General features: G+C 37.8%; 1 protein-coding gene across 2 annotated transcripts in view; it reads right to left on the bottom strand.

Moving 5' to 3' along the window:
- The window catches only part of LGR5 (leucine rich repeat containing G protein-coupled receptor 5), a 200,349-nt gene that overhangs the window by 40,183 nt on the left and 147,212 nt on the right, over positions 1 to 12,954 (bottom strand). For both annotated transcript variants that reach the window (XM_069081932.1, XM_069081931.1), the window contains exons 5-6: positions 8,333 to 8,548; positions 5,791 to 5,862 (exon numbers count right to left, since the gene is read on the bottom strand). In XM_069081932.1, the coding sequence (XP_068938033.1) occupies positions 5,791 to 5,862; positions 8,333 to 8,548 (288 nt within the window). The remainder of the gene's footprint in view (positions 1 to 5,790; positions 5,863 to 8,332; positions 8,549 to 12,954) is intronic.

Raw genomic sequence — 12,954 nt, 5'->3', positions numbered from 1 at the left:
CCATGAATAAAAACAGAGGACAAAAATAAATTGTAGTAAATGGAAGAATGTGTCACTCCTGTACATTATGAATCTTTTCCTTTTTTTACATTGAATTTTATTTTATTTTTTTATTAATTACATGTAAACAAAATTTTTAACATTCATTAAAAAAAATTTTGAATTCCAAATTTTGAGTCCCTTCTTCTGTCCTCACCCCCCTCCTCAAGAAGGCAAGCAATTTAATTTTACATGTGCAGTCATGTAAATCATTCCGTGTGTGTGTGTGTGTGTGTGTGTGTAAGAGATGTAAATAATAGATGGAAGGCAACCTTAAAGAGGAAAACACTAGCAACTTAGGGTACTAGGAATGGACTCCTGATAAATGTGGTGTTTAAGCTGAGTCTTGAAGTAAACCAGAGACTCTAAGAGGCAGCAGTGAGGAGGCAGAACATTCCAAGCATAAGAACATATACTACAAGGTCATGGATGTTGGAGATGGAGTGTACTCTGTATGAGGAATAGCAAGTATGTCACTGTCACTAGATTGTAGAGGGTATGAAGGGAAATAGTGTAAGGATACTGGAAAGATATGAAGGCAACAGATTGTGCAGAGTTTTATATGCCAAACAAAGGAGTTTATATTTGGTCTTAGAGGCAATAGCTATTGGAGTTAATTGAGTAGTGGGAATGATATGGATTTATACTTTTGAATATGACTTTAGTGGCTATGTGGAGGATGGGGAAAAACTTCAGGTAAGAAGACGAATTAGGAGCCTATTGTAATAATGCAAGCAGGAAATGAAGGGGGTCAGAACTAGGATAGAGTTTGTGCATGTAGAAGAGGACACATCTAAAAGATGTTGGGAAGGTTAAAATGACAACATTCGGCAGCTGATTGTAATGTGAAATGAATGACATTGAAGAGTTGAGGATGACTGAAATTGCAAATATGATAATATGACTAGGGGGATGGTGGTGTCCTCTACAGTGATAGAGAAGTTCTGAAGAGCAAACGCTTTGGAAGAAAAGATTATTTCTTATGCTGATTTTCAGCTGCCTATGGGAATCCAGTTTAAAATATCTATTGGGCATTTGGCAATTCTGGACTGGAGCTCAGGAGGGAAATGAGAACCGGATATATAGATCTGGGAATCATCTACAAAGAGGTGATAATTAAACTCATGGGAGCTGATGAGATCACCAAGTAAGTGAGCATAGAGAAAAGAGAGAAGGTCTAGGACTGAACCTTGGGGAATACCTAGTTAGTAAGAATGACACGAATGAAGATCCTACAAGAGAGATTGAGAAGAAGGTAGGACAATTAAGACAGAAGTGTCACCAACATCCAGGGGAGAAAACGTTCAGTAGAAGAAGGTGGTCAATAGTGTCAAAGACTGCAGAGAGCTCAAGAAGGGATAGGATTGAAAAAAAAGGCAATTTAGGCATGATTACAAATTTGGGGGAAGTGAGTTTAGGTTGAGTGAGGTTGGAAACTGGATTGCAGAGGGTTTAGAAAACAGAGAGAGGAGATGACATGGAAGCTGTGAAAAGGAAAGAAGAGATATTAGGAGGATAGCTGGCAGGGATGGTAGGACATAGTGAGGGTTTATTAAAGGTGGGGAAGACTTGGGTATATTTTTGAGGCAATAGATTGGAAGCAATTGAAGATTAGACGGAATGGGGAGGATAATGGAGTTATCTGTTGGAGAAGTTAGGAGAGACTGGGATGAGTGGGGTTGGCCTTAGAAAGAGAAGGGTCACTTCTTCATCAGATTTTTCCTTTGGTTAATTTTTTTTTCCATGAAGGGCAACAGTCTTTACTCCATTTCCCATTTTTTGATGGTTAGCAGCTTACTCAAAAAGGTTGTGCTGTAACTGCTGTAATTGAATGTACTGCATTCTTCTCATTTTTATTCTTTTCTTTTAAGTTAGTGTTGACTTTTACCTTTGCTCTAAGCAGATGGTTCTGCTGTACACAGGCAGAGGGTTTTAAAATGATTAGACATTTTTAGATGAGAAACTATGGAAATGCTGACGAATCAGGGCTCAGTAGGACCCTAGCTTGGATTGAGAGGTGAGATCAATGTTCATTGACAAAGCTTAGGCTGAGTCAGGAGGTCATTTGCCTGGGCGCTAACTCTTTAAATCACACAGGCATTTCTCACAGGATTTTGGGTTCATGTCATAAAAGATCCTTTGAAGGAAACAGGTACAAGTTTAGTCTGGACAAGGGAAGATTGGTCGGTGATTCATCATATCTTATATCTGATACTAGTAGATGATCCTGGGCAAATCATGTAACTTCTTGGTGTCTCCAGACAGCTCCATAAAATTACAAATTGCAAAGTAGGTACTGATCTCTATTGGTAAAAGGGATTTCATCCTTGAGAGTTTCCCACATCAATGAAGTCACAGATTTGGTCTTGACAAAAATGGAATGAACTCCTTTGGCAAATAGTGGGTTCCTCTTCCTCAGAAGTCTTTAAGCAAAGACTGGATAATCTACACTGGGGACTTCATAGAGGGGATTCTTTTTCAGGTAAGGTTGATACAGATAACCTTTGAGGTATCTTCCAGCTAAAATTCTGTGACTCAGGGACCCTCTTGGGGCAGGTTGTTTCTCTGTCCAATGGAAACCTACTCTAACATGTTTTGTTGGACTTTGATGTTTTTTGATCATCCATCAAGCCTCTTCACTGGGCCTCCTGGATTCCTGTCCCCATGACCATAGACTGTGATTCTTAATTAGTATCTGGCTTCCAAATTTTGCCTCAGGATGATCTAACTTTTATAGCAGTAGGAGTTTCTGCCTTTAAGAGAAATGTCCATCTTTATCTTTCAGAAGTATATTGACTCCAAGATTATCTCAAGAATATAACAACTGATTCAGGCCCAGAGCGATGTATCATCCTGAGTCTGAAACATAAAACTCAATTGTGAAATGTTAGAATTGATGAGGCAATGAGTAAAAAAGTCCACGAAGATACTCAACTAATATCTTCTAGTCTTAGCATGGAGAGGGAGATGATAGACTAAAGCATTTCTTTTTTTTTCTTTTGCTTTTTGGAGGGCAATTGGGGTTAAGTGACTTGCCCAAGGTCGCACGGCTAGTAAGTGTTGTCAAGTGTCTGAGGTCGCATTTGAACTCAGGTCCTCCTGACTCCAGGGCTGGTGCTCTATTCACTGCGCTACCTAGCTGCCCAAATAAAGCATTTCTATCTTCAATCTTATTCTATTAGTCTATATTCTGAAAGAATTTTGATCTCTTCCATGTGGGAACTGTCTTTATAGGTGTAGTTTAAAACCCCATCTGCCAAACCATTTTTTCCCTATGTAATTCTTGTCCACATCTTTTTGTAAATTCTCCATAAAGGAGCGTCTACTTATTTTAGGTGGGGAGGGAAGTGAGAGTCTTCCTCTCTTTTTAAAAGATGTATACATTTTGTGAACTCTCATGTAGTATTCAGGCATTTGTCACACTATGCTCTTGAAATGTGGCTGAATGATTTTATTTTCCAGTTATGCATTTCCTTTATGATGTCTTTTCCATCACTCCTAATACCCAAGTCATCACTGGTAACATACTTCAGTTCTCCTTTTATATCTATAATCTATCATTCTATTTATTGCCCTTTGGCAATGGAAAGATTTGGCAGTGATCATCTGAGAAAGATATCCTTAGATTTTTCACTTCTACTCACAATTTAACGTGCTTTCCAGACTTAATATACCTTTCTTCTATACTCTGATAAAAGAAGAATAATTGTCTCTTAGTCTTTGAGAATGGAAGATTTTCCAGATGACTCAGGAAAGCCTTTTGGTCAGCTAATCAGATGTGGTTGGATATTCCTCTGTAGAGAAGAATTGCTAGTTAATTTACAAAGCAAGCTAATCTGACTGAGTCCAACATGAATCATGATTCACATTTGTCTGGTACAAACCATCACTAAGCCACATGGCAGGCAGGAAATAATGTTGGTTGTGGACATAAATTCCCTTCCTGTTGGTAAATCCCTCCAGATGCTATGTTTTGATTAAATGAGTCTTGGGCCCTTATAAATTACTTGATTTCCAGTAGGGGGGAGGAGGGAAGTAGTTTTTTGGAAGAACCATCGTACCGATTAACATATCTTCTACAGACTTATACAAAAAAGAAATTCTTGCACAAATGATATGAAGGGAAGGGGAAGAGAAAGGAACAGACATATATTAAATGCCTACTATGTACCAGATATATTTAATATTATCATGAATATTATCATCATGAAGCCTTAAGGTGTTAAGTTTCTCAGACACAGGTCATCATGGGCTCTCAGCTAGTTCTTTGTGAGTAAAGAAAAAAGAATGTAGCGGTGATCACCACTGAAATGTGCTTATATACTTGTTAATGAAGCCAGGAATCCTGAAATTGGCTTAGGAGCATAGGAATTAGTGTATTAATTTATGGTTGCCAAGATTCCTAGCTCTTTCTTGTGTAGGGCATTCTAAATCTTAGAATTTATAGGGCATTCTAATTATTCCCAAAACATGATGGTTCCACCCTCATTCTACATTGCTTGCCTATTTCTGGGTGCCCTGAGAGAAATCCCTTATTTGATTCTGTAATGCAAACCGTTACTGGTAACTGCTGTTCATAAAAGCAGCCAATATGGATGGCTCCCCCTAAAAAGCATTTGTGGGAGAAGCTAGAGTAATCACAAGCACTTTTCCCCTGTTTTTTTGCTTTGAACTAGATTTGCATATGAGTAATGGATTCCAAAGTGATGATGGAGGGTTTTCTTCTTCTCCATTCATGACTTCAACCAATGGTGTAGGTCAGGGACATCTAACCCAATCTAGATTAGTCTGTGTCCAGAAACTAGAGACACATTCCTTTTCCCTGTCCACTTGAGGACCTAACAGTTGAAACTTCTTCAGCTGCTGTTAATAACCTGGTACCTTTTTTTACTATGTTGGTCAGTCTGGGGTTGACTTTGAAACCAGTGGTTATCTGATTTGAGGTTATCAGCCTCCTTATTATATCCAAAGATACAACATAAGGGGCAGCTAGGTGGTGCAGTGAATAGAACACCGGCCCCGGAGTCAGGAGGACCTAAGTTCAAATCCGGCCTCAGACACTTAACACAAAAACTAGCTCTGTGACCTTGGGCAAGTCACTTAACCCCAATTGCCCTCCAAAAAGCATATATATAACATACACAAAACGCTTTATAAATGGTTAATTGTTCTTTGTGCCAGCCATTCCTATTCCCATTATTATTTTGTGATCTACCCCTGGTCATTACTGAGTTTCTAGACATTCTTTTGAACTGTCTCTTAATTTGGATCCCAAATACCTCAGTATGACTTCTTGGTCAATACTGATTTTCTTTGAGAAACCTCTTGATGACATTTTCTCCTTTTTTCCCTTGTAAAGGTAGATCTGAATTCAGTAATAGTAAACCTGAGGGATGACACTCAATTGATTCCTTAAAATAAATTTTTTTCTAATCATACTGTGATTTCCACTGTACAATACCTGGCACATAGTAGGCACTTTAATAAATATTTATGGACTGAGTGATTCAGAATAATGTGTCTTGCTTTGCTGATAATGCACTCTCTAATAAGTTTATTATTTTCCAGATTAAATTATTGGTCCTTTAAATCCCAGTTTTTTTTTTTTTTAGAAATGAGTGTGTGTGTGTTTTATAGCTTTTGTAAACAACATACTCAAGGCCAAAAAGCACCTTTTTGGTTTTAAAGCTGTTTTGATACTTCAGAATATTAATGAAAACACTGAAAAAGGGAAACAAGAGGTCAACTCACAAAGTCTCTAGGCTGTGGAGTCCATCAAAGCATTTCTTTCCCAGGGAGTAGATCTTATTGTTATGGAGATGTCTGTAGGAGAACATTAAGGACATAGTCAGGGGAGCACATTGAACACAGTGGATTTAGGCAAAACATTTTGATTGGTAAAATCAAAAGAAAACACATACAAATAATGCTTTTCAAAATAAAAAAAGCCAGATGGAGGGCCTGTATTTTCCCTTTCATTCAAACATAAATACACAGCTGATTCTGTACCTGGATTTAAATTTAGTAGGTAGATGTTGATTTCTTTTGAGTTGGAAGGTCAGAAAATACATAATGATATGACACGAGCATTGTACATGTCAACTAAAAATCCTATTAGGTTGGTTGGGCCCTACAAAACAGAGAGTGTGGTTTTGGGAAGGAGGATTCAGAAGATTTGCCTCGACTTGATGGCTTCCTAAACCCAAATTCTTTCAAAGCAGGGTCTAAAGAAGAGGAGGGAAGTTTGTGGAGGTCCTAGGTTCATTGACCTATGTCTATGTTAAAACTGAAGGCTTTCACTATGCACTTAAAAGGACAGTCAGTCAACAACACATTCCTGTATCAATATCAAGTGACAGTGTACAGACTAGATTTGTTGTCCAAAGAGATTAGCTCTCTTAATGTTATGGAGGTATGGAATAAGCACATATCAACTAAATGGATCATAATGGCATGCTAAAGAAGTCATAGACTGGATCTCTGTAGAGACCAGATAATATGCTTTCATTCCAGGGTACAATGCTACACTCCTAACATGAATTTTGGAAATTGGTTACAGGATAAACTGTGTAGAGAAGTGTGGAAAGATCTATCTCAGTCTATCACCACCACTGGAATGCATGTCCTATAAGTCAATCAATCAATCAACGAATCAACAAGCACCTACTATGTGGCAGGTACAATACTAAAAGGCGGGGTGTACAAATTCAAAGAATGAAACAAACTTCCTGTCTTCAAGGAATGGTATCATCTTTGTATTTGAAGAACAGCCTATTAGGTGTCTTTTAAATGAGGCAATATATGTAAAGCACTTTGCAACCCTTATGGTACCCAGGTTAGCATGAGAAATTATATGATAAAAATTACCATAAATTGTTTATCCTATGAGACTGTGATTCATTTTCTAAAAGATTTATTAGTACTTTATGTGAGGTTAACCAGCTCTCATTTCCCTGAACCAGTATTCATTCCATATAGCTCTTATGTGTGTGTGTGTGTCCTTTTATCTTCAGTACTTAGCACAGTCTCCAGCCCATAGTAGGCATTTTGTAAATGCTTGCTGACTCAGCTCAACTTGACTCAGAGCTATCACTAGCAATTTTGGTGTCAGGGAAAGCAGCAAGAATGACCCTCAAATCACCATTCAAAGACAAATCTTGTTAAGAGAAGGGGCGCAAAGTAAAGAGCCTGGGGTACTATTGCTCTGTTAGGGTGGGGGATGGGAAGAGCAGAGCCAGGACAGGTCTGAGGCACTCTAGTTTGGGGATGGTGAAGAGAAGGCAAATGTAGGGGGTAGGTGGAAGGAAGTACGTCATCTGGTAGCTTCTTATTCTTGCTTCCTAGGTGCTAAGCTCAGTTGTTTCTATTGAAGGAGTACAAACTTGTAAGGACTCAGGGAAGGCAGTAAGCATTTATACATCACCTATTGTATGCTGGGCTCCTTACTTGGTATTTTTTACATTTGTTATCTCATTTGATCCTTCAACAACCCTGTGAATAAGTCCTCTTTATCCCATTTTACAGTTGAGGAAACAGAGACAAACAGAGGTTAAGTGACTTGCCAAAGTGTCTAAAGCTAGATGAGAACTTAGGTTTTTCTAACTTCTGGCCCAGAACTCTAACCACTGCACCACCCAGATGCCTAATCTTACCTACCTTGGATCATCTCAGTGGTCTGAAGGCAAATCTCTATTGCCCACTTCAATTACCCCTCTGATAATCACTGTCTTCATAGATCATTTATTTTTATAAATAGTATTGGAAAAAATATTAGATTAAATAAGAAAATAAACCTATGTGTCTCAGAAAAAAAGAACTTTAAAATAATACAGACGCATTGAACATAGTACGCACTCACATATTTGATTGATTGATTAATAAGAAAAAGTGATTTGGACTTTTGCTATTAATTGTGACAAAAATGGATATTAAACGGACCATTTATAAACCACTCTATGGTATGTGCATATTTTGTCATTGAGAGGGGGAAAGTCACTTAAAATCCTGCTCAAAGTTTGAGAGCTAGCATTTTAAAATGTATGTTATATAGTGAAATCAGAAGGTTTTCTTTTTTAAGAAAAAAAATTCAATAAATTTTACAGTACTGGGGCAGCTATGTGGCACAGGGAAAAAAGCACCAGCCCTGAAGTCAGGAGGACCTGAGTTCAAATCCTGCCTCAGACACTTAATGCAAAAACTAGCAGTGTGACCTTGGGCAAGTCACTTAACCCCAATTGCCCTACCTTCCCCCCTCCAAAAAAAAGCAAAAAGCAAAAAACCCCCCAAAACTTACAGTACTACCAAACTGGAGAGGTTTCCAAAGGCATAGTCTGGTATGTGGTGTATTTTGTTCAGAGCTAAGGTCATGGCCTGCAATGCTGATAAACTCCTAAAAGCCTGGACAGGGATTTCAGTCAGAGAGTTGTCATCTAGCCACAGGTGTCTGAGGGAGATCAGGCCATTAAAGCAGTTGGGTGGGACGTAGCTGATTTGGTTGGCATCCAAACGCCTTAGGAAAAAAAGAAAGCAATATGTTAGTGGAAACAAGGCAACAAACTGAGTTAAGACAGGGATGGTCCAAGTGTGTGTAAAAGAGGGCTTTGCTCTGCCCTTATTCTTTTGCCCTGGGGTCTCCTGATATCTAGACTTTACATATTTGATTGACTAGTTAATTAATAAGAAAAAAGGGATTTGGACTTTTGTTATAAATCGCAACAGAAAATGGCCATTATACACCATTTATAAACCACTCCATGGAATGGTATCTTTTCCCTTACCCTCTTGTGTTCTTCATCTGTTCAACAAGATGAACGCTTAGGTTCTTACCAGCTAGACAATTCAGATTCTAGGATTCTCTTTGAGTCTTAGACTACCAATTAAGTTGGACCTGAAGTTCAAATCAGTCTCCTTTTAGTGGTATTCAAGTGGTATGCTTTTCACTGGGAGGAGATCATCACTTCAGAAGATTGAGGTTTCAGGATTGCTGACCTTTAGCTTTTTTTTTTTTTTCATGAAACCAGGAGATAGTTCTGTGATACAAGATGAATGACTATCTCTTGACCACAAATTAAGGGCATATTGGTGCAATGGAAAGACTACTGGTTTTGGAGTCAAAGTAACTGGGTTCAAATCCTGCCTATGATCTATTCAAAACCCCTCTTTGGGTGACCTTTCGTAATTTAGCATCCCTGGATCTTAGTTCCCTTATCTGTAAAATAAGCGGGTTGGACTAGATTAGAGGGGTGAGATACATGGCCACTGGAGACCACACCATGCTCACGTGTTACCAGAAACAGATTAAAATGTAAACGGGAAATACTTAACAAAATAAAAATGCAATAAAACATAAATAACATTACACTTTAAAACTGAATCAATATGTGGTACACAAAGACCCTTATATATAATTTAAAAAAAAATTAAGTTCCAAATTGTCTCTTTCCCTCCTATTCTACCCTACATTAGATAAGGCTGTCATTTGGCGCAGATACATAAATATATGTAAAACCATACCAAGCATGCTTCTATTTATCAGTTTTTTCTCTGGAGTTGGATAGTCCTTTGTAGTTGATTTGAATATTCATAGCACTCAAAATAACTTGGTCATTCACAGTTGTTCTTCAAACAATATTGCTTTTCCTGTATACAACATTCTGTTGGTTCTGTTCATTTCACTCTTCATCATATATAAGGACACTTTCAAGGTCTTTCTTAAGGACTTTGGAAATAATTGTTTAATATGGGAGACACCGGCACAGGACTGCTCAGCACTGTGTGCCCTCATCAGAGAAGGTGATATTTTCTGTGAGCAAAGCAGAATTGAAGTAGCTCGAAAGAAATGTGGGATGTGAAAATTTAGAGAATACACTCCAAATGTTCACACGGACTATTTGTGGTCCACTTGTATTGTATTCCAAGCTTGTGTTGGACTGATCGGCCACAGTTGGACACCCTGTAACTTGATTCTAGCATGGCAATGTCACTTTGGTCCTCTTGAAGAATGAAGGACAATGACCATTTCATTGGCAAGTTTTTCTAAAACCACCCAGCTCACCATTTCTTACAGTGCAGCAATATTCCATTACAATCCTATACCACAAATTGTTTAGTCAGTCCCCAATTCACAGACATTCCCTTAATTTCTAGTTCTTTGTCACTACAAAGAGAGCTGCTATAACTGTTTTAGAACATATAGGTTCTTTTCCTTTTTTCCCTGATCACCTTGGAAAACAGATTTAATAGTGGCATTGCTGGGTCAGAGAGTATAAATTAGGTGGCCCCCTCTACCCCCCATTTCTATCTGAGTCTGACACCTTTGTATTAGTTAGCCTCTAAGGTCTCCATCAGCTCTAGATGGATGAGCCTATTGGCTACTGGCTAGTTCAATTAAGCCCCAGATATGATTATCTCAAGCTTGAATGGCAGTTACAATGACTTCATAGGCACACTGTTGACCAAGGATGAGTGAGTTATTTTTTTTAGCTGATACCACTAAATAATACCATTCAATATTATTTAAAAAATCAATACCATTAAAATTAATACCATTCCATGCCATTAAAAAAAATCCCCAAACAAATAACATCTTTTACTGATTCTAGCTTTTTTTCCCCCTTCACTTTTGGTGGATACAAGTTCTAACGACATTTCAATTGAATAATAAAATCGATGGCCCTGTTGATGTTGCCTTCCTTTTCTGCCCAGCAGTCATTGGTGTTCATGTGGCCATGTCTGTCTAAATGTCATGCTAGTTAATGAGATGTTGCGCCACAGCCAGCAGGGGGCGCACATATGACACATTCTTCTCACCTGGGTCCAACTCTAGCAAGGGCTGGTATTTGGTCATATTCATTTCTTGCCTTGAAATGACAAAAGTTATGCATGCTGGTCTGGTGAAATCCTGGATGACGTATAGATGATCAATAAAGCCAACATGATTCTTATAGGCTTCTGAGAGCCCATGTATGTTTTTCTACAACTGTTTGGCACACAAGTCCATTTCGAAATCTCTTTTTTTGGAAAGAATTCATTTTGAAAACTTGCTATACACTAGAAGGATATTTATAAAAGTGCAAATGGATTCTGAAAAAGGTTTTTTTGGAAGCCCTTAAGACTAAACAGATGCAGGAAGCATACTAGGATAAGAAAATAATCCCTCTGCAAACCAAACTCAAACAGTTTGGAGATAGGGGAAACTCTCTAGGGTAGGCAACTAATCTCTTTATTTAAAGGGGTTTCCTCATTTTTAGTCTTCATAATGTCAGGTCAGCTCTGTCTCCTGGTCCCTATGCCTACCCACTGAATGGGAACAAATCACCCCTCCTGAGGCACCAGGCCAGATTCTGGCGAATAACTCAGAGAAGGTCAGTTGGAACAAATTTTAAAGGTTCAGTGTCAAAGCCCTCTTACAATTAAATTTCCATTATAATAACTGACATGGCAGGCAGCAGAAACTCCACTTTTAAAACAGCATAAGGTTCTGTCAACAAATGGGGCTGGAAATGTTTAGGAAAACTCAATACTGTTTCTCCTCTACTGTCCAGGCAACACCAGGCTTATGTTCTAAAATTAGGAATAGTTTTCTTAGGGGCTGGGAGGTAATTGTTTGGTTTAAATGGAAGTACAACACTTTAAAAAAAACCTGTGGTATGGTGGTACGCAAACTAAGAAGTTTCAGGTACTCTGTTTATTTTTTTCCCAGTTAACAGGTATTAATTTTTTCTTCTTCCAAACTCAATCCTCCATGAGGGGTGGAGGTAGGAAGAAAAACACACCCTTGTAACAAATATGCATAATCAAGTAAAACAAATTCCAACATTGGTCCCTTCTAAAAATGGATGGTAGATTCTACATCTTGAGTCTATCACCTTTTCATCAAGGTGGGGGTGGGGGTGGCATGGGATTATCATTAATCTTCTGGTTGGTCATTGCATTTCTTGAGTCTTTCTGAGTTTGCATTTTACAGTGTTGTGGTTATTGTAGAAATTGTTCTGCTTCTGTTTACTTCTTCCTGAATCAGTTCATTTAAGTTTTTCTATGGTTTTCTGAACTCTTTCCTTTCATGTATGTGTACACACACAGACACAGACACAGACACACACACGTATTCTTGGACATGGCCAAAGTAGGAATGTTTTGCTTGACTATATATATATATATTTGCTATAAGTTTTATTTTTCCTTTTTTTTTTGTCTCCCAATAGAGGTGGGGAAGTAGGAGGGAGAGAAAATGAACCATTATTAATTAAACAAAAATCAAAAAGAGTATACTTGCAACCCTTTAGTTTACATAAAACCATAAAACAAAACAGTATTCTATTACATTTATAGAACATAATTTGTTCAACAATTCTGTAACTCAACAATATCTACTAAGTACAAAGCACTACATATTTGATGTTTGGGTTAAAAAAATAAGAAATCATCTCTGTTCTAAAGATGTTTTCATTATCTTTTAATTGCAATTACTTAAAGGATGAAAGCTTTATTTTTTTTTGTTTGTTTGTGGTCTAAACCTGTGATTTTATCAGAGAACTTATAAGTGAGGAGTGGGAGAGACTTGAGGGAGGGAACCCAGTTAAGAAGCTATTGCAATCATCTAGGTGAGAGGTATAAAGGATTTGAAATAAGGTAGTAGATGTGTGAGTAAAGAGGAGGGTGCCCATGAAAGAAACATTTTATTCACTGATTAGATTTGTGGAATGAGGATAATATCAAGGTTACAGACCTTGGAGAATGGAAGCATGGTGATGTTTTTTGATAGAAATAGGAAAATTTGGAAGACAGGTGAGTTTGGGGAAAGGCATATTCTGTTTTGGACATATTAAGCTTGAGATATGTGACATGATAATAATAATAGCTAGCATTTGATAATGATAGTAGCTAGTATTTGAATATGACTATGAAGTATACAAA

Source organism: Petaurus breviceps, unplaced genomic scaffold (genome assembly GCF_028583685.1).
Source record: "Petaurus breviceps papuanus isolate PSGF00001 unplaced genomic scaffold, PetGlider_PUasm1.0 156, whole genome shotgun sequence".
NCBI lineage: Eukaryota > Metazoa > Chordata > Mammalia > Diprotodontia > Petauridae > Petaurus > Petaurus breviceps.
This window is presented reverse-complemented; position numbering and strand designations above follow the sequence as displayed.